The sequence below is a fragment of the Stegodyphus dumicola genome, chromosome 6 (genome assembly GCF_044657685.1).
Source record: "Stegodyphus dumicola isolate Sdum_Otavi_A_Nest chromosome 6, ASM4465768v1".
NCBI lineage: Eukaryota > Metazoa > Arthropoda > Arachnida > Araneae > Eresidae > Stegodyphus > Stegodyphus dumicola.
Window position 1 is genome coordinate 94246520 of NC_140773.1, and position 22579 is coordinate 94269098.

A 22579-nucleotide genomic window follows, 5' to 3' on the forward strand; every position below is an offset into this window, starting at 1 on the left:
TTGTATTCTGACCTAATTTTTCAAGGATTAAATTTCAATCAGTTCTGTTAAATATTTTATTTGACAGCTACAATATGTTTGCTTTCGCTTTTTTTTATATTTTCGTTGATGAATCGATCAGGATGACGACTTTTAACTTTTCAAACCTACTTTTTGAAACTTTTGAAGTCGGCCAGATAGAGCGTTGTTAAACTTAGAGTATCTGGTAAAAATGCAGCTATTCAATATTTGGATAACGTTCTTCAATCTAATTTCAGGTTAGGCTGACAAAACTCCAATAGCAAAGCCAGAAGAATGACAGAGTTCTAATAGTGAATAGGTCGAAATTTAGCTTGCATTTCAATTTATCTTTCATAGCAAAATGAAAAAAGCTTGATAAGTTTTAAACCTTGTGGCAGGCCAATTATCGTAAGACATTTAGGCCTCTTATGAAGTCTTTTAGGAATTTTCTATGAATTTCTTATGAATTTTCTAAAACGCTTTGGGTTAGAAATTTAAATATCATGAAATATATACAATTTTCCAATATAATAGAACAGGGCATATATTTTGAATGTTTTAGAACGCCTGTAACAAAGCGAAAAGCTTGGTTTTGCAAACATTCCAGCTTCTTTTTCAAATTTTCAAAAGCAGCTTTTAAATGAGCGCAACAATAGTTCATAACAGGTTTTACAAACATTTTTTAAGTTGCAAGTAAAGTAAAAACCACATACCTCTAAAGAACATCTGATAGTTGTTTATTTATGTTCAAAAGGTTATTTACTTGTACTTCTGCTCTTCCATCTAAAAATTTCATGTCGACATGCTCTTCTGCTATTCCACCTAGGAATTCCATGACGGCACGCTCTTCCACTTAGGAATTCCGTGACGAAACTAAATTAGGGCGAAGACGACGCCCAAGTACTTAAAAGCTTGCCTTTAAGGCAGATGAGTACTTTTACGTGTAATCTCAAGATCAAGAAGCTTGTAATACAATGAAAAAGTGAGATAAGGAGATGCAAACATTAGGTAATGAACGTCAATGAGAATATCAGGTAAGGAATTTTAGGCTTGTGATACAATAAGAAATTCAAAACCGAAGAGCCATTACATTATTATCACCCTCCATCTATAACAATGGTCTCGCCCAGAAACAAAACCGCTGAGCGAGCGCGGCTGATGTTGGAGTATATAAAGCTGCTATACATTGTCTTTCCAAACGAAGTTGCTAAAATATTACCGACTGCTCCTATATCAGTCAATCCAGGGAAGATTACAGAAGAATATCATGAATAATTCCTCCCTGCACTGCTCCCCAATTCTCTCTCAGAACTATGTGAATATTTGTTTAATATCCCAAACTCACGCAAATCTCACTCGCAGAATCTGACTTGCTAACTACTAACACACACCGTTGCGTAACAGGATACTGTTAATACTTCAGCAATTCGTAATAACGATATGAAAAAGAAACTTGACTAAAATACCACCTATCATTATTAAAGACGGAACCTACAAACGGAAACAGATTAACAAATTTATACAAGAAGGAATTCAGGACTTTTATGGCCAAAACATATACGTGGCGGCTTAAATCGTTACCAACTCTGCTACATCATATAGAATGATAACTAAACTACTACTTAATATGAACATTAAATTCAACTGTTTTGTTCTACTGGAAGATAAAAAACTAAAAGCTGTCATTAGAAACCTATCTACTGACACAAATTTTATTGTTTATGATCTTTATATAATTTTATGTTGTGGCTGATGTAATCAATGACGTCACCTTACTTTAAAAGTAATTGGTTTTAATATCTATTAATTTAATCTAACGTTTTAAACATTATTTATGGCTGTTAAATATTAAAATGCAATTTAATTTTGCATTTTTTAAAAAATGATTTTATTATGTATTATTATTTAAATAATTTTAATTCTATGCGTGATGTAATCAGCTCCCTGATTGGTTATTAAATATTTGTGCATTACCGCCCCATTTTAAAATTTTATTATTCATCTCTTCGAATCCCTTAGATTTCAAAGCGAATGGATATGTCTGTTTCGAAGATAAATTTTATTATTGGTAATTACCAAGAATTATTGGTATCGGCATAAAAAAATTGTCCTTTGAGACTTTATTTTGGCCAACCTGGCTTTCCTAATCAAAGATTTATTTATAAGTTGTTAGAAGGGTCAGAGTAAATATATTTTAATTTTTTGGAGGAAACCTTGCTGATTGCTTCTTTAATGAAGTGCGAGAGATGTGGATCACAGATGAAGATCGTTAAAAAAGCGGATTCTGAGGACGCTCGTATATGGTATTGTGGTCACGGTGGAAGAAATAACCGCTGTAACGGTATATATAAAAAAAAAAGTATTAGACATTCCTCCTTTTTTACCGGCAAATTTTTTTCATTGTTATCTAAATTATGATTCCGATTTTCTTTGTGGTACTTATCAATATACGACAAGTAAAATACTAAAAAAAATGTAAGTACATATTTTTCTTTTACTTTATCATTGTATACTTCAATTTTTATTAAAAAATTAATACACTGTTTTCAAAAATTGCGGAGAAATTTGCCACCTGTGTTTAAATGTTAAATAATTAATTATATCATATAAAACTTATTTTAGAGTATTTGAATTTAAGTAATATTTTAATTCTTTTAAACGTTGGTATGATTTTTTAATTCGATATTAGATTTAAGTAATATTTTAATCCAGTTAAACGTTGGCGCAAAGTTTTTATAACGGTGTTTTTATTCTATTTCTTTGCTATATGAAAGTAATAATTTAACCTTACTTTAGTATTTTATACTCTTAGTAAATGTCACTCGTGTCCAGGTGGGCTGAAGGGAGCCTCCAATTCTTACAATTCTTACTCTTAGTAAATGTATTTATTTACATTTGCCAGCCAGCTTAAAAAACAATGTTCTAAACAAAAAAATCAATCCATTATTTTTAACGATATTTATTTTTTTTTAAAGTTTCAAATATATTACTATGCGTAAAATACGTAAAAACAACATTTTTCAAGATTGTGACGATTGTAAAATCAGCGCCAACAATTGCGCCAATGTAAATCGCCAAAAATCCGTGCAACCGTCGACCAAAGTAGCACCGGAACTTTTTCCACAAAATAAATCTGTCATTTCAGCAGGGGATTTAAATTCTAAATACAAAGACTGGGGCTGCAGAAGAACCAATAAAAGCAACAAAATTCTACATAACTTTATAGCAAATTAGCCAATATCAATACATAACACTACACACACACACACACACACACACAAAAAAAAAAAAAAAAAAAAAAAAAAAGAGAGAGAGGCAATTATATACCTCTCGTTCTACTGGGCCAATTGACAAAATTAAAATTTCGTTTTCCATGTCTGGGAAACGCGACTTAGGATATATATTAGTTTTATGTATAACATTATTCTAACATAGGTACTGACACAAAATCGGACTTTTTCTGAAATAATATACTAACTTTTTCCATATTTCGATTATTCTAAAATTAAGTCTAGATATTAAATTTTGTAATTTTTGCTAAGAAATTTGCGGAGAAATTTAAAAATTTGTCTTAACGCATTTTTTTCAGTTTACGCCAAGAATAATTCACTTGGTGAACTTCTTAATTTATAGCAACTTATTTTCCTTTTCCTTTATCCAAGAGTGGTAGAAAAGGTCATTGTTCATATTTTCAAATAATTTTGACAAAGTGTGCGTAAACCACATTTTCGTTATTATCGGTTATAATAAATACGCCAAATTTCAAAACGCGCCAAAATATAAATTCACGTATATCTTAAGAAATTTGCATAAAAAACTAATTTTTTGCAGGTATGTTAGAAATATATCTAATTTAAGATAGTGGCAAAAATTGCATAGGTTATAATTCAAATTTTTTTCAAAAAATTACAAAATTACAAATTTTAAATGTAAGTCACAAAAAACTGGCGAATTTTATTTGGAATGAACCTAAATCTTGAAATATGAAAGGAAGAATTAAATAAGTTTAAAATAAGAAGAGATACTAATAAACATACATTTATCAAATTCAATTAACACTGAGGAGCTAAAATTTTGAAAGCTAATTTTTTAAAACTACTCGTGCGATTTTTACAAAACTTGGCAGTTTGCCATAATTTGAGTCGTAGAATCAAAATGTGGAAAATCATTGGCAGTCATATCAGAAAAAAGTCGGATTTTGTGTCAAAATACCTATATTAGAACAATGCTATATATAAATCTAATACATATCCTAAGTCGCGATTTCGAGACATGAAAAACACAACTTGAATTCCGTCAATCAGCCCAATAGAACGGGAGCTATAGAACTGTTCCATTTTTTCTTGCGCTGTGTACCTGCTGACTTATCGACCAAGCTGTCTACAAAAAGCAGGTATCTTGGATTTAATTCTTTAATCCTTTCAACTACTAATAGTCCTATGATCCTCGATGTAAAACACGAACTTTCTTCGGATATATTCGTATACTTACTACTTCAGGAACTGCTAAACCTGCTTCAGATCAATATAAAATCTCCACTAATTGGATACTTGTCAATTACTTTTTAACTACTAATCCTTTTAATCTTAGTGTTCTTCATACTAAAAACAATTGATACTGCAATCGAAAAACTTAATATTAATATCAAAACAGCTATCCAAAATGCCTCTTGATGTACTCCTAAAAACAATATTGATCGAATCCCTTCACATATTAGAGATCATATTAAAGAAAGAAACAGAAAAAGAAAGAAATGGCATCTTACCTGGAGCCCTAACTTGAAGAAATAAATTAACAAAATAGACAAATCAAAAAACACATCAAAGACTTCAAATTGAAAACTTTGGGAGAATAACATTCTTAATATCAATTATGTCAATGATGGCACCTTTTGAGTTTATATTTACAGAACGAGGAAAACGTACTCATGTGATCAACCTCCATACAAATAACGAAGTAGCCCTCTCTAATGATATCAAAGCTAGAATCTTTGCTGATCACTTAGAGAGTCAGTTTACGCCTAATGCTAAATCCAGAGATATTAACTTCACTTATGGAGTTTATTATACAATCAGAGACTGGCTCAATGCTCCCACCGTTAAAAATTTACCATTCGCTACTCCATATGAATAAGATATTGCTAAGAAACTTAAAATCAGAAAAGCACCAGGACAGGATTGATATTCCAAATATTGTTCTCAGAAGTTTACTCTTAAACTCGATCACAAAACTTACTAGTAAAATTTTAATGCATGTCTGACTCGCTCTTATTTTTCGGATTTGTGGAAATGTAGAAAAATTAAACTAATGCGTCTTAGTTGTATCTTTACCAGGTTTAATGCCTAAACCTGGTAAAGATACAACTAAGACGGATGGCTATCGCCCCATAAGCTTACTTAGCGGACTTAGTTAAACTTTCGAAAAAATTATTTATCGCAGATTGCAACCTTATTTGTCTGTTTTATCTAACGAACAATTTGGTTTTCGAAAATCTTTGTTTACCACGAAACAATTAGTTAGACTATCTGAATTTGCGGGTGCAGCCAGACATAATAGAGAAAATGTTGCCTTACTCATGCTGGAAGTGGCGAAACCCTTCGACCACGTCTGGCATGAGAGGCTCATATATAAACTTATTGAATTGAATATTGACAGAGAAATTATCCTATTTATGTTGTTCATCTCCAACAGGAAATTCATTGTAACCCAAGGAAATGGATATTCAGACATCAGACCCATTAGAAATAGGGTCTCAAGGATTTGGCCCCATACTTTATTTCTTCTGCGTCGCTGATTTCCCCAAGGAAAATCTTAAGCCATCACGACTTCCTTGAGTGTTATGCTGATGATACGACTCTCGAGGCTAGATCTACAAATGTTAACCATGCGATTGAAAAATTACAAGAACTTCATATCGAGAGAAGATTCACTTTACGGAAAATCGCTATTAATGCAACGAAATCTCAATTATTTATCATTAGAAGGAGAAGCTCCCGGACTAATCCTACTCATCAGCTTACCCTATTCAAAGAAACTGTTCCTTTAGTCAAGACTCGCAAGTCTTTGGGTATAACTTTTAATTCTAAATTAAAATGGAATGATCACATTAACAAAATTAGAAACAAAGCAAATAAGGTTATCAATAGTCTAATTCCCATTGTTGGAAAACGTTCAAGTATGGATGTATTCAAAACGTCTTGTTTACACCTCCATTATCAGACCAGTTTTAGTTTATGCTTCACTTGCATGGACATCTGACGCAAAAAATTATCTCCTGAAATTACAGAAAATTCAAAATCGTTTCCTTCGAATTATCGCTAATACATATTACTATGTCAGAAATGTCACACTTCCTGAAGATCTCGGACTAAACACCATTGAAAATTATCTTAACAAGACAAACACAAAATTATTCGATAAAGCCCTTGGATGTCTATACTTAAATTCATTTAATCTCTTCAACCGCAAAATACTTCAAGAGGACTATAATTTAAGGCTATTTGCAGCACACCACAAAAACACTGATCTTCTATCACTTAATCATTTTTCACGTTTTCCTTCCATATTGTTTTGCATTTGTTTTTCTTTCATTGTACTTGTTTTGCATTGTATTTTTTACACTGTGAGAAAATTTGTCTTATTTTAAGCCACTGCCAGTTAATTTTACTACACTTATTGACTTGCTTTATCACACACTCCAGCCTTTCTTTCTTTTCGATGTCGGGTCATTTATGATCCTCTTACCTCCCTCTGCCTTCATTCACTGCTACTCCCTTCAAGGTCCTACTTATCATGACTGCATCAGTGTTATGTACCTTTTTGGCAATATGTGTTATTAATTCGGAAGCGTCGCGCTCTGCTCGATATTCGCGGAATATTAAGGTTCGATTCGATTCAATTCTTTCCAAACATAGCGCGATTAGAGACATAATGAGAAAAGCAGTTGATTTATCAGACTTCGATAAAGGTGAAATCGTTTTGGCTCGGTGACTGGGAACATCAATATCATAAACGGCTAGTTTACTGACCTGTTCCCATGCAGTTGTTGTGAGCACATATCGAAAGTTGTCTATGGATGGTGAAACGACAAGTTGCCGGCCAGCAGTGTGTCGCCTACGTTGCATTGATTCAAAGGACAGCAGAGATTGCTGCGCATGGTTCGCCATGAAGAAAGAGCTACAACAGCCGAAATCACCACCAGCTACTACATTTGCGACCCAGACAGTGTTTCTCAACACATTGTCCAGCGTACATTGGGCTGTAATATTTCATTATTTAACAAATAATTATATTTATTATACTTGATACTGGAGTGGCAACGCCATGTTTGTATCGTGTAACCATTGTTAAGCATCGTCAGAAAATGTTTAAAAATTGTTATTCTAAAAGACTTTACCAGTACTAGTTGATTGAAAATTTATCAAGAAAAAAATAGTAAAAGTAAGCTAGAGTGTGATGCTGTAACAGATAAAACTGTATTTTAAATTATCTATCTCAGTGAACTGAGAATAAAATTTATGCTTTGTTAAGAAGCTCATCTGTTATTTCGTTAAATACTGAAAAATAAGTTACAGGACGCAGCTGGAGGCCGAAGCATGTACATGTCATTGCCAGCTACGTCTGCAGTGGGCCAAGAAACATCAGAATTAGACATTAGAAGAATGGAAGAAAGTTGCATTGTCCGACGAATCACGTTTTCTGGTCCATCACATTGACGGGCGTATGCTAATACGTCGATTTCCAAACGAAACCCTGGCTCCCGGATGCACTGTTGGACGGAGACAAGCCGATGGCGTAAGTATTATGGGGTGGGCAATGCTTTCCTGAAGCACATTAGTACCTATAATCTACATAGAACAATACGTGACATCTGTGCGCTACATGAACATCGTTGCAAACTAGGTTCATCCATTCATGGCAACAGTATTTCCGGCGGGGAATGGTGTTTACCAACATGATAACGCACCATGCCATAAGGATCGAATAGTCAGGGAATGGTTCGAGGAAGATTCCAGTGGCTTTCAAGTCATGTTTTGGAATTCAAATTCACCTGACATTAATACAATAGAGCATTTGTGGTCCCACCTAGAAAACCAAATTCGTGCTACCACGCTACTCTCCCTTTGAATGTGCGAGAATTGCAGGACAAGTTGATAAGCGCTTGGTACCAAATACCTTAGACTACCTATCAGCACCTTGTAAAGTCAATGCCACTACGACTACTGGCAGTTTTGAGGTCTAAAGTTGGTTCTATATGTTATTAACAGGGTGTTCATAATGTAATAACTCTTGGTGTATATACGCACGTGCAGCTCAATAACCGTGGGTTTCTCACTCAGTGGAAACCCACTTCTGCTATAGTGGGAAAATACAATTTTAACTGACAAGTTTGCTATAATCGACAATATCTTTTTAATTGGAAATACAAGAACAGGATCAATAAGAAAATGAAGCTTATAGTTACATTTTCTAGTTATTTGTATAATATTTTTGAAGCGTATTTCATGGAATATTAACTTTAAATTAAAATTCAAAATAATAAAATATCAATAAACGATTTCTGTATTAGTAGTTAGTAATTCTTAAGAATGCAGCTCCTGCTGTCTATTTATCATTGCATTCACTGTAAATAAAATTTACTGTATAACGTTGTACGTCACTGATATTCCATATGTGTACAATTCAATTACAAAACTTCCTAAAAAGAATTTTCAATATTAAAGAGGTTTTTAAAATACTAAATAGAAAGCATAAATTCTTGATAATGTGCAAAGTTACCTGAAAATCTCATACTAATCATTAAAAAAGCGAAACACATTTCCATCTGTTCTTTTGCAACAGATGCACTCATTTTATTTATGCATAAAAAATCTTTCGAGATTTCAACTTCCCTAAAAAACCATTAATACTGTATATAAAATGTCTGCATGTCTACTATACTTATTTTTGAAATATCTCACTATATTATTCCTGAAATAATAATGCCTGATTTTGTCTACAAAATGCAAAGCGTTTGTATATAAATGGGCGCATATGTATATATGGTGTATAAATATTAAAAAATAATTAAATGTAAGTTTTAATTTATTTAGCTATTAAGAATCCTGTGCCTAGGCTACAATGATTTAATTAAACATAATTATAATTAAAGGGGAATATTCCTATTAAATTCTTATATTTCAAATTAAATTAAGAATTAATTAAACATAATTATAATTAAAGGGGAATATTCCTATTAAATTCTTATATTTCAAATTAAATTAAGAAAGCTAATAAAGTAAAAGAATTGCAAATTGAAATCTAAATAAATTTCAATTTATAAATTCGTAAATTGTAAGTAAAATTTTAAAAATATTCAATTTTAAAAATGTTTAAAAAACAGTTAAATAGTAAATCGCCATAGAAAAATTATATATATATATAATTATAATTAGCGATTTATGTTTTCATTATAATTTTTGCATTTTATGTTTTAATTTTTTTTCCGTCAATCTATTTTTATGTGTATTAACTTTTCACATATCACAAGGTCAGATTAGTTTTTTCGTGCATGTCTTCCAACTTTAATTTTAACAGTTTTTTTCGCATGTAGGCAGTTTTTTTTCCAGATTAATTTTTTTTTTTTTAATTCTTCTTTCTTAATATTTTAGTAATACTGTAAGGATCCTAAGTTTGACTAACGTTTATTTTATTTCAAATCTTTACTATCACTTCTTATTTTCTACTTCCGGCCAGAATTTAAAAGCTTTAACTTATTCATGCCAATTTGTCTTGCGAACGCCAAAGTACTTAAGTTGTGCCTTTTTGCCAAGCAAGAGAGAGGAAGGAGCTATTAGAAGCAGGCCGCTTGCCATAGCAGTTTTACTCGGTTGCTGGTTGCCTTCAAGGCCAGAGGTTTAATCCTCTTGATAATTTTAAACGTATCGTAGTGTTAGCAGTTCTCTGTACTACATACGGCTTTTTGTTAATATACGGCCAATCTTAGAGTTGGCACTTGTTTGATTAATCCAAAGTTAGTTTAGTTAGAGTTTAGTTAATATTTTATATTCTTACGTTCAGACCACAAGTGGTTGGTCTCTGTATTCCGAAGTCCGGAAATGATTGTAAAGAGAGAAAAATAAAGGGTTTCGTATACCCTTCCTGTGTGTATTGTCTACTTCCCAAATTTATTGGACATAGCTTTAGTAAGTTCCCTGTTCCGAGTCAGGACAGTTAAATGTTCCCTAAGCAAGTAAGGAGGAACACAGAACCTGACAGTGGCGACCGACGAAGAAGAATAACCATGGCCGAGTTTCAAGAAGAACCTGTGCTGCATGCAGAAGCGGCTCAGAATCCAGAAATGACAGCTGCCGCTTTGGAAGGATTTGGTTACATCGTCCAGACCATGCGCGCATCGATGAAACCAGAAGCAACATTTAATGGAAACTCACCGGTAACCCGTTTTTTGGAAAAATTGGATGACCACTTCATGCTGTATCCAGTGCATGAGTTCCAGAAAGTCACCTTAGCTACCAGCGCTTTGAGGGGCCAAACGCTTAATTGGTTCAAATGTATAAGCAGAAGCCTCTTGAGTCAAGCGGGAAGTCCCACCTATACTTACGAAAATTTTAAGACTGCCTTAGTAAAAGCCTTCCCTGTCGTAAGAGATCGTGCAAGATTAGAAACGGAACTCTTCAGCATATACCAAAAACGAATTGAAAATCTCTCAAGCTTTATTTTAAGAAAAATTCACGTCTTCAAACTCTTGTATGGAAACCGTCCGGATCCTGAGATAATTCAAGTCATTTTTGCCGAGGTTACTTCCCCAAATACAAGACTTTATTGAATTAAGGAATCCGACTACACTGGAAAAGTTATTTGAGCTAGCAATCCAGTTTGAAAGTAGAAGAACGGCGGACATTGAAAGAAGAGGCCAGTATGAGCAACGAAGCCAATTTGGTGCGCCAAGACCATAGCAAAGTCAAGAACACGGATACGGAAGCAAAGCGAATCAGTGGGCAAGGAAACCCGAGTATCCAAAAACAACCGGCGAACGTCGACAGTTCAATAGTAAGCCAGAAAAAAAGTCTGAAGGCCAGCGGAAAAAGAAGAAAAGCATGGAAAGGAAGAAACAAGATTTAAACTAGAACGGATTTCTGCTGACGGGAGGGTGCGGAAATCCGAAGGCCAAGAAAACCCCTCTTCCTTCAAGTTAAATACAGTGATGGTGAAAAATTTGACCCTTCCAAAGATTGAAGTGTTGGTGAATAACATCCCAGCCACCGCACTCCTGGATACAGGCGCGCAGTGTTCCTGTGTGGCAGAAGATTTTTTTAGGAAGTATTTCCGTAAATACCGCATATATAATTCGGATAATACGACAGTGTTAGCTGCGCAGGGAGAAAGATGCAAGTGCATAGGTAAATTACCGTTATACATTCGTATCAAGGACGAGCAAGTAAAGATTATGTTTTTTATCGTAAAGAATTTGCAAGCACATGTCATCTTAGGGATAGATTTTCTTTCAGAGGCAGAAGCAACGCTGGATTTTAACGAAGCGTCCCTTAAGCTGGCGATGAAACCAGTTCGAGAAGTAAAAACAGAACCACCAACGTTAAACCTCGACCACCTGCCTTAGGAAAAGCAACAAAAAATTCGACAAGTGGTAAGTGAATTTGCTTCATTATTTAGTGATATTCCCGGATTTACTCAAGTTACTAACCAAAGTATCGACACCGAAGATTCACTGCCAGTTCGCCACAAATTATACCGATATGATAAGAATAAAGAAAAAATTATAGAGTGGCACATTCGAGATATGTTACGTAAAAAGGTCATAACGCCCATCTCAAGTAGTTATGCTAGCCCGGTTGTGTTATGTAAGAAAAATAATGACTATCCGGTAACACATCCAAAAAGGTGGCGTTTTGCAATTGACTATCGTAAATTAAACTCCATGACTAAATATCCGGTATATCCGTTACCTATTATTGAAGAAATTCTAAGGAATATAACTTCTACCAAATATTGTATATGACTACTTTAGACTTAACGACTGGTTATTTTCAAACAGGGGTTAAACCGGAAGATGTGCCTAAGACTGCTTTTATAACCAAGTTTGGCACTTATGCATTCTTGCGCATGCCGTTTGGCCTTTTAGGGGCACCGGCAACATTTCAGCGATGTATGGACATTGTGCTAAGGCCTGTTCTTGGAAAGACCACATTTATCTATTTAGACGATATCATTATTACTAGTGATAATCTGGACCAACATGTACAGGATTTAAGACAGGTGTTTTCATTATTAAATGAGGCCGGTCTAAAAGTTAATGTCGAAAAGTGCAAATTTGCAGCCCCTGAATTAAAATACTTAGGTTACAAAATATCTCAGAAAGGAATCGAGACAGACGAATCAAAAATAATCGCTGTGCAAAAGTATCCGCCGCCAAATACGGTGAAGAAGCTCTCTTCTTTTCTAGGACTTTGTTCATATTATAGGTCCTTTATAAAAGATTTTGCAGCTATTGCTGAACCATTGTTAAAATTAAAAAGGAAAAAGGCAAGATTCTCGTGGACGGCCGAAGCCAATAGTGCTTTCGAAAAATTAAAGCAAGCATTAACGCAAGCCCCTGTTTTGAAATTTCCTGAAAATGATGAGAATTTAGAAATTTCAGCAGATACTTCGGATTATGCGGTAGGAGCGGTTCTTTCGCAAAATCAGCAGCCCGTGGCATTTTTTAGTCGAACTTTAAATCAAACACAAAGAAATTATTCCGCGACTGAGAGAGAGGCACTTGCAGTTCTGTTAGCAGTGCAAAAGTTCCGAGTCTATTTTGGAAGGGCGCCAATAACAGTGCATTCTGATCATGCGGCGGTATTTAGATTGTACTCAGGAAAAAACTTATCCCCAAGGTTAATAAGATGGGCACTCAAGTTACAAGAGTATAATCTGGAAATCAAGCACACCCCCGGAAAGGAAAATATCGTAGCAGATGCCCTATCCAGAATAAAAATAGATGAAGAAGGTAATACTGTAAAGGTGGCAATGCTCACAGCATGTACGATGAATTCCCGAGAAACTGTAATAACCGAACTGGGTAAGGATCCTGAGTTTGGAAGCATTTATGAGTATTTAAAGGATCCTGAAAATTTTAGCCACCAAGATATTGTGGCGATAAGAAATAGGGCGGCCCATTACGAACTAATAGATGGTCTATTATTTTATACAAAAACTACGAATTCCAACAACGAATTTCGACCTGTTATCCCAGCTAGTCTTAGATTAAATATACTGCAGGAGTTACACGACTGCCCATTCGCTTCTCATGCTGGTATTCGAAAAACCATCCAACACGTACGCGAAGCAGTTTATTTTCCTGAACTGCAAAAGTTAACAAGGGCGTATGTCCAGTCCTGCCCAACATGTCAAGCAGTTAATTATATTAATTTCCGCCCGGCCGGGTTTCTAAATAGCATTAAATCCGAATTTCCAAATGAAATAATTGGCATCGATTTATTGGGCCCTTTCCCAAAAAGTCAGTTAAATAAAAGTCGGTATTTCCTTCTTATGGATGATCATTTTAGTAAGTGGACCGAAATTGTTCCCTTAAAACGAACCTCCCCGAAATTAGTTACTGATTCTATTTTAAATAAATATATTTTAAAATACGGGGCCGCCCCTAAAAGTTATATCGGATAATGGTCCTCAATTTGAAAGTAATATATATGAAGACATGTGCCAAAAACTGGGCATACGTCATTTAAAAATGGTCCCGTATCGGCTGCAATCAAATATAGCGGAACGGGTCAATAGAAATATAGTGAAAATTATCCGTAGTTATGTTAAAAATTTTCATAAAAGCTGGGATAACTATGTCAATGAATTAGCTTTCGCCCTTAGGACCGCAAAACATGATACGACGGGCAAAACTCCTGCTGAGTTATTTTTAGGCAGAAAGATTATAACGCCGTTAGATAAATTATTTTATGTTCAACAAAGAACCCAAGAATTTAAAATGGGCGATATAGAAAAATTAATTAAAGGAGCAAAAAAGAACACTGAAGTAGCACAGAGAAAACAGAAACTTTATTATGATATGAAACGACGGGGAGTAACTTATAAAGTAGGAGATGAAGTGTTAAAAATTAAGCATTCACTTTCTTCAGCACCAGAAGATAAAACTGCCAAGATTTTCCACGATTTGAAGGACCATATGTCATAGAAAATATAACTCAGGCTGTAGTGGAGTTAAAAGCCAGGAATGGTGAAACATGCTCCGCAAACATTGACCAGATAAAACCATTCTATAATCGTAATAAAATGCCAATATTTAAAGATCTTATGCAGGATCCGGCACGGCAGGCACTGCAGGCACAAGCTCCAGAGGTGAAACAACGACAATCACAAGGGCAAGCCATTAGGAGGCAGGAGCAATTGAAAAGAAAGTTTCCCCGTTGGAAAATTGAAGGTAACAAGAAAAGGAAGCCGTTCCACGGACCAGAAAAGAGAGGGCACGACCACCCGCAGAATGAAGAAGGGAGAAGTACGACGAATGCAAAGAGAGCCAGAAGAAATGACAGCAACTATAACACGGCTAATAAACGGAAGATCTACCCATCGGATAGGAGCCTACGCAGCAAATGTCGACGAATTGATGAAGGAACACCAGCTGCGGAGGCAAAGAGACAAGGAAAATTTGAACAGCCAGCAACGAGATCCAAGCAGGAACGAGAGAGAGTTGTCCCGGTTCCGCCAAGACCAGCTGCCATCAAACGGCGGAGACCACAGGCAGAGGCTAAAAAGAAGGTCTTCAAGGGTGACCGAACTGGAAGGAAAAGAAAGCTCATGGAGGGAGGAACTGAAGGGCGAACCCGCACAAGAAGGAATATAAACCAAACCGTAGTCTTCGCTACCTTCCAGGACTGGGCAGAAAAAAGAATGTCGGAATATCACAAAGATAAGTAAAACTTTATGTTACTTTGAAACCTTAAGTTAATCTTTCATTCTTACTGCAAGTGGCAGAATTCAAGAAGTTTTACCTCATGTGAGGTCTACCTTTATCGCCAAAAAGGCGAGAAATGAGTTGTTACCTATTTTGTTATTATGTTTTTCTTTTACTCAGGAGTAAAACTAAATTAATGTATAATAGGAATGTGCAAATAGTTGAATATTGTAAAAGCATTGATAATCTTTGAGAAAGGTACCTTAAGAAAATTGTAAAAGTTATTGTATAAAATTTTAGTTAAAAGATTCTGGCAAGAAAGAAGTTTTAGTCTGAAAGACTTTTGAAATGTAGTATTTCAATGTAGAAGAATTGGCACTTGCTTGGAAAAGAATAGAAGTTAACAATGTACTACTAATGTATGTTTTAAAATGCGTAAAATTAACGGCATGTTAATATGTCCTTATATACAATGTGAACTGTTATTTTAAACGTTAAGAAATACTGTGATATGTTAAAAGTGAAAGTAATGCCAAACGTTTTAACTTATTCGTGTGACTGTAAAAAGAGCAAATTATTGTGAATATGTGTCAAAGGTTGAATGAATGTAGTTAGGCTCTCTGACGCTACACTTCAGAGTTAGCCACTTTCAGAATAGTACCTCAGGGTTTAGAGATGAATATAAGGTGTGTTATGAGGTCTTGTTATGTTGAATTTTAACACGTTAGTGTTTTGATTGCAGGCGGTAGTGTTGAACACTTGTACATAGACACGCTCGTGTTTGGTGTTTTACTTTACAACATATGTCAGAGAGCACGGGGAGTTAATTAAATAACGTCATGAATGAAATAAAAATGGTAAAAGAGAAATATAAGTATTCATGTTACTTGCCATTTAATTGTGTAACATTTCATTAACCTAGTTTTCCTTCCAGAACTCTGTAAGGAACCAGATTTCAACTAAGAAACTCCTGTTTATAGATGCAGTACAGATAAAAAATCTTGTCCATGTAGTTGATAATGTAGAAACGACTTTTTTTTTTTAATTTTTAGTTTCTAGTGAAAAATGTTTGTAAAAGTTTGGCCTTGCGTTAGATTCTAGAGCTAAAAATTTTCAACAAGGTCGTTTTAGACCTCAGTTTCAAACTAATTAAATCTGCCGGGAAGTATGTAAGGATCCTAAGTTTTACTAACGTTTATTTTATTTTAAATCTTTACTATCACTTCTTATTTTCTACTTCCGGGCAGAATTTAAAAGCTTTAACTTATTCATGCAAATTTGTCTTGGGAACGCCAAAATACTTAAGTTGTTGCTTTTTGCCAAGCAAGAGAGAGGAAGGAGCTATTAGAAGCAGGCCGCTTGCCATAGCAGTTTTACTCGGTTGCTGGTTGCCTTCAAGGCCAGAGGTTTAATCCTCTTGATAATTTTAAACGTATCGTAGTTTTAGCAGTTCTCTGTACTACATACGGCCTTTTGTTAATATACGGCCAATCTTAGAGTTAGGCACTTGTTTGATTAATCCAAAGTTAGTTTAGTTAGAGTTTAGTTAATATTTTATATTCTTACGTTCAGACCACAAGTGGTTGGTCTCGGTATTCCGAAGTCCGGAAATCATTGTAAAGAGAGAAAAATAAAGGGTTTCGTATACCCTTCCTGCGTGTATTGTCTACTTCCCAAATTTATTGAACATAGCTTTAGGAAGCTCCCTGTTCCGAGTCAGGACAGTTAAATGTTCCCTAAGCAAGTAAGGAGGAACGCAGAACCTGATAATACAACGTTGAACTATTTCGTGGAGCTACATGTCCTGGTAACTTTTTAGCAAGATCGTTGCAATGTTTCTACCTACTATTATTTCATATCTTTTTGCAGCATTATGCGCAAAAAATTTTTAAGACCAAATAGGTCTTACGTCTCATTACTAGTTAGCTTTACAATTTGTGTTTCAATTATATATATATATATATTGGAACTAAAATAAACCACATACATAATTAATTTTAAAATCTATACATTTCTATTGAATATTCATGCCAATTAATTGATAAATATGTCTTAGTACATACTTGTATATTAGCTAATTCGGGTACCCACTCTGTTCTTTAAAAACAGTTTTAGTGAATTCATAGATATTCAGATTTTTCAAACTGAAGTAATAAAGCGACAGAATTTCGGAAACTAGCGATATGCTATGATGGTAAGACATATAATATAAAATTCTTCTTTAAAGCACTGTACTTTTGTTCTGTTATTTTATTGACATTTCAGTTGCCTTGTAATTTATCAAGATAAATAAAATAAAGAAAATAATGCAGTTAGAAACAAAATAAAAAAAAGTTAATCTACGGCTTTTAAACTATATTTTCTATACTTACAGAACCATAACTCCTCCTGATTTGTACCATTCTTTTCTATATTCCCTGTATGCTTTGATAGTGGATAATTCACCCCTTGAAGGATACTGTCCTTCATGTTTACATAATATCTCCATAACCTCTGGTACGAAGGTGTGCACAACATTAAAGGATCCAATTTTCTCACGTACGATATCACCGTATACAGCATGTTTATGACGGTCTGCTAGGTGTTGTCGTGAAAGTTTGTAACGACCTGAAAAGAGAACAGTTTTGAAAAAAAAAGCACTGAAAATATAATAAAAAAAATAGTTCTTATTTAAAAAAGTTCTATTGTTTTGTTTGGATACGCAACAAAGTATCCTGGGAATCTGCTTAAAAAAGTTATCTTACTTCGTAAAATCCGCATTGATTTGGCAATAAGTTAATAGCAGAAATTAAAATTTCGGAAAACAGGAGACCTTACATTAGAAACTGGACCCTTCATTGCGAAATTTTCCTCCACCATTTGCTCCTTGAACAAAGAGGACAGGTACAGAGACGGGCCTGGCTACGGTATTGTGCCCATGCATTTAAGTAAATTTTTAAGAAGGCCTGTTAGGAAAAGGAACTGTTGGAACAACACACCTAAGCGAGCGTTCTCATATGGCGACCCCACTTGTCAAAAGATGTTTTCACGTAACGTTGGACTATAAAATTCTGTTGCTAAAGAACAAAACTGATCGCACTTCAAGTGCAGTCCCGATATATATCGATCTAGACATGTAACAAAAAGTTCATATTGTCGCTGACGACATTAACTCCATACGCGGGGAAAGTTGATCTTCCATGTTAAGACTGAAGTCATACTCGTCATTAAGTATAGCCCGCAGTCTTTTAGTACGGCTCCCAGGTACTCTCGCGGGGAAACACTGCAATGCATGGTGACTTTACTGAGGCAGAGGGGTAGGTAGGTTACGGAAGACTGGAACGCCTGGTGTCTAACAGAGGTAAACAGGCATGTGCTCCACGCCCTCCTCCAACTATAGCAAAAGCTCCCTGGAGCCCCACGAGGCTGCACCAGGAGATGGCCTTACAAGTGCATTAGTAGGATTGTATTACAGATTGAAGAGGCAAGCTGTGGTGTTACAGATGGTAGGTATTTAAACTAAAAATACAATAAGACGTACACATAAAAACACATAAATACACATAAGCAAATAATACACAAAATACAAAGCTCAAAATGCATAAACAGAAAACACATAAAACAGGTACACACACATAATCACTTAAGGCACAAAAGGATAAATGGAGTACATGAAGTCACATGAAGGCTGGAGCACAAAGTTAGTGTTGGGCAGTTCTGTTGCATATAAATACAGGTAGGTCATGAATGATGAATTCGTGAGTACTCGTGTGCAGAAGACTGCAGTTAGATTGCGTAAGGCGTTGATTATTGTAGCTTCACTAAGAACATAGATAAAAAAACTTTGATTTAAATAGCACGAGGATGTTGTAGCAGTAATTATTAGGCAGTGCTCCAGGGCATAGGGGTAGTGGTCGTAAAGGTTTGTATGTTGGTTTGAGGGCATGTAGCCTAATTATACTAGTACTCATAGGATGCTACAGGGCTTTTGTGCCCAACCCACGGCACGTAGGAAACATGCGGCCCAAGAAGTGAATGCGAAGGGCAAAAGAAACATTGAGATATGTATAAGAAACTAATATGTATGATAAATCTCAAGGTATGTACAAAAGAAATATCAATAGCAATGACTGGGTCATTTGACGCTCAGAGTTGGAACGAAATGAAATGCGTTTTGAATGGAGTGATGGTTTCAAATCTTCTTTTGACTTGCCCGCGAGGTGATTATTTTCATTTTGATATGTTGTTTGAGTTTGTCCGTATCTCCAAAGTGAAGTTATGAAGATTAGTGTTTTCAGAGTTTCTCAACTTCAAGCTGCAATTCATACCAGCAGCGTTATATTCCAACTGCTTCAAAGTGTGTTAGAAAACCGTATTCTCAAATCCTATTTCGAGCTGTTTGCGGAATTATTGCTATGTGCGGGCAAACATAACCCTAAAAATGGGGAAACTACACAGCCTTAATTTTCGTTTTGATAGAAGAATTTGAAAATAACTTTCAAAATTTTTAGGAAAATTATCAACATTTTTCTATTTTTTCCATCTTTCTTTACAGTCGCCATATATACACTCCCGCCAAATTTTCAAACAGAATGCATAGTGTTATAGTCATACACTCAAACTCTGAATACGTCTCTTTGTTGGACTTTTATAAATCGCACTTAGCCATAGAAAATTATACCTTGCTGCAAAGTTATGCGTTATTCATGCCATCATTATTTGGCGGAACGCATATTTAAGAGTGAAGTACACTAAAAGTAGAACCAGAATATCGCATGGACAACTCGAGATCTTCCTGATAATTGCAATCTATTCGATTTATATAAACACTGATGCATTATTTTCTCAAATTCAAGGCCAAATATCCCACTGATTTTATGATTTTTGCTATCTTTGTAAGGGTATGTACCATTTATAATAAACGCGTTATGTGTAAAATGTCAAGCACAACATCAAAATTATTCTATGAATATATTAAAAATTCATAAATTAATAAAGTTGAAATTACATAAACAGGTTTTCATTTTATTTCTTAATTAGCCATCGTTAGTGTTAGGCAGTGGTGGCTCGTCATATCAATTAAATAAATCAGTTGATTCAAAGTTTTCTACACATGCGGCTTTCTTATACACTTAGTATACTCTCAGCACTATATTATACACTTCAGAAAGATACATTAGACACTAGCACATATATATATGGTATATATATATATAGGACAGGGGACCATCAATAGAGCAGCTACACCATCATTTCAACTTTCAGCTTCTATGCTCTATTGATGGAAAGTACCTACCATCCGCTATCATCGATATTTATTTGAAATAGTTTCACAATGGTTTTACAAATGTACATTTGACATACAGAAACAGATCATTCAGCTATTATGGTATTTACATAGATGGCAATGTTAAAGCTCATAATATAGTATTTAGAGAATTGTTACATGTGTTTAAAATTTATGTTTACAAATTTTTATTTATAATTTTGAAGAATAACCAAATTATATAACATAAAACACCCTTATATATTTTAAAGAATTTAGACATATATAATTTAGGAATAATTAAGCCAAATCAACAAAGAATGAGAAAAGCACTAAATATAGAATAAACATTAAATAAATTTAGAAAAATGTAAAATATAGACTACGTATAAATATTATAGATATGCTAAAAGTAAATGATAAATTAAATAATAAAAATAGTAATAATAAATAGATACATAAAATATTAGTTATACTACAAAAATATTAAAATTTTTTATTTGTAAAGGAGTAAAAAAGAGAGAAAGAATAGAAGACATAAATATAGGTGCATGTGTTAATATAGATAAGGAGATATAAATAGAGGAGTATTTTATGAATAATATGAAGCCTTATGAGTAATTGGAAAAAGAGGAGTTTTTTCAATTTTAAAGATTAGAGAACAGTAAAGAAATGGTATTAAGAATATAGAAAAGTGATTAATAATCATCCAAAGTTAAATTGTAAAAAATAAATACAGCATTACAACCAAATTACTGCATTATAAAAGAAGTATAAGTAAATGTAATAACAGTAGCAATATTATCGTTTGCTTACTGATTGCTTACTGATTGATATATTACACTTGACATATATAAATAAATCATATTAAAATATATATAAAGATTAATGTAGTAAGATTTGTTACAATAACGTTGATGTGACAAGAAAAGTAACTTACTTAAGAAAAGTAACAGTTACTATAGATAAAATAGTAATTAAATGAAATTAAGAATATTAATTATTCTAGAAAAATAATGGTAATGATTAGTAGTATTGATATATTAATATTAGATAATACAAGAATATTCTTATAGTTATGAGAAAAGAGGTATTAGGTAAGTATTGTAATCAATAGAAGAAAAGGAGTATTTTAAATTTATTGACGAGAAAATATTTAAGGTAAGTATTAAGAAAGGAGGTGAATAGGTAATAAATTGTAAACTGAAAGATTTGGGAAAGATGATTTATATTGAAGCACTGTTATAAATGTTTAAATATTACAGCTATACATCTTGATAACTAAAATACCCAGTTAACTATAATACTAATACACGTTATAGAGTTCCTTACTTTATAAATGCTAATTTACAGTTGAATGTGAAGAATCTTAAGAACTGATAAGTGAATGATCGCTTTAATTCGTGCAACAAGAAACAACAAGATGGAAGGGTAAATAACCCTTTATTATTCAGATAAGACTTAACAGAACTCCGTCTTGGAGTGTATAATAAAAGCCGACACTTGGGCTCGAACTTAAGAGGCTAAGAAGTAAACTAAAATTAATCTAAACTAAGGGAGATATATCCGAAGCTATCGAGATTCTAACCGAGTTGGCCCCTTAACACTAATTGACTGCGAAGCTTAAGTACGGCCGAGCGTAATAATAGCTTACGAGAGAGAAGCCTAAAAAGGCGGAGGCGTGCAGACAGAATACCTGGTAACTCTCTCGCTTAGACCGAAGAACTTCGCCATTTAAATACCGCTCTTCCTCATTATGTACTCAGCCGTGAATCTAAAACTACTTTTTGGCCGGAAGGCAGAAGTGGATTGAGTTGAAGTTAAGAATTTGACAGGAAAAAAGTTTAACTCAAAATTTAACTGTTAATAAAATTAACATAATCCTTACAATGTAATACAAAATTATATTATTGATAATTAAATGTAAATGATATAATGATTAACCGAGTTGCTATTATTAATATATGAAACAGTAAATGTAAAAGCAATAAAAATTTTAACAATAATAGTATTAGTATTGAATAGGAGTAAAACAACTATCTGGTATTAAGGTTAGTGGAATTGCAATGTGTTATTATTAATTATTAAAAACGTTATAGAAAAAAATCGTATAATGCAATAGAATTTGACAGTGTGATGAAAAATGTAAAATAATGTAATTAAAGATATAGTAGACTTATAATATTAAAGATTATCAATAGTAAGGATTACTGATTATTAATATTAAGGATTAATTGTTATTAATATTACAGATGTAAGGGATTAAAGAGATGAAGAGTTAAAAAGAGAATATTAGAAAAAATGTGGGATTGGTGTTAATATTGTTACGTATTTGGTATTTAATTAGTTAATGTTAGTAGAATTATAAATAAAATTGTTTTATTCCCCATGCAGTGCGTGACAAATATTAA

The 22579-nt window shown here is 33.8% G+C and overlaps 1 protein-coding gene across 1 annotated transcript in view; it reads right to left on the bottom strand.

Moving 5' to 3' along the window:
* Positions 1 to 22579, bottom strand: part of LOC118203437 (putative cytochrome P450 301a1, mitochondrial) — a 111860-nt gene that overhangs the window by 44741 nt on the left and 44540 nt on the right. Inside the window, exon 3 of the mRNA XM_085818675.1 lies at positions 17296 to 17530. Within this exon, the coding sequence (XP_085674801.1) occupies positions 17296 to 17530 (235 nt within the window). The remainder of the gene's footprint in view (positions 1 to 17295; positions 17531 to 22579) is intronic.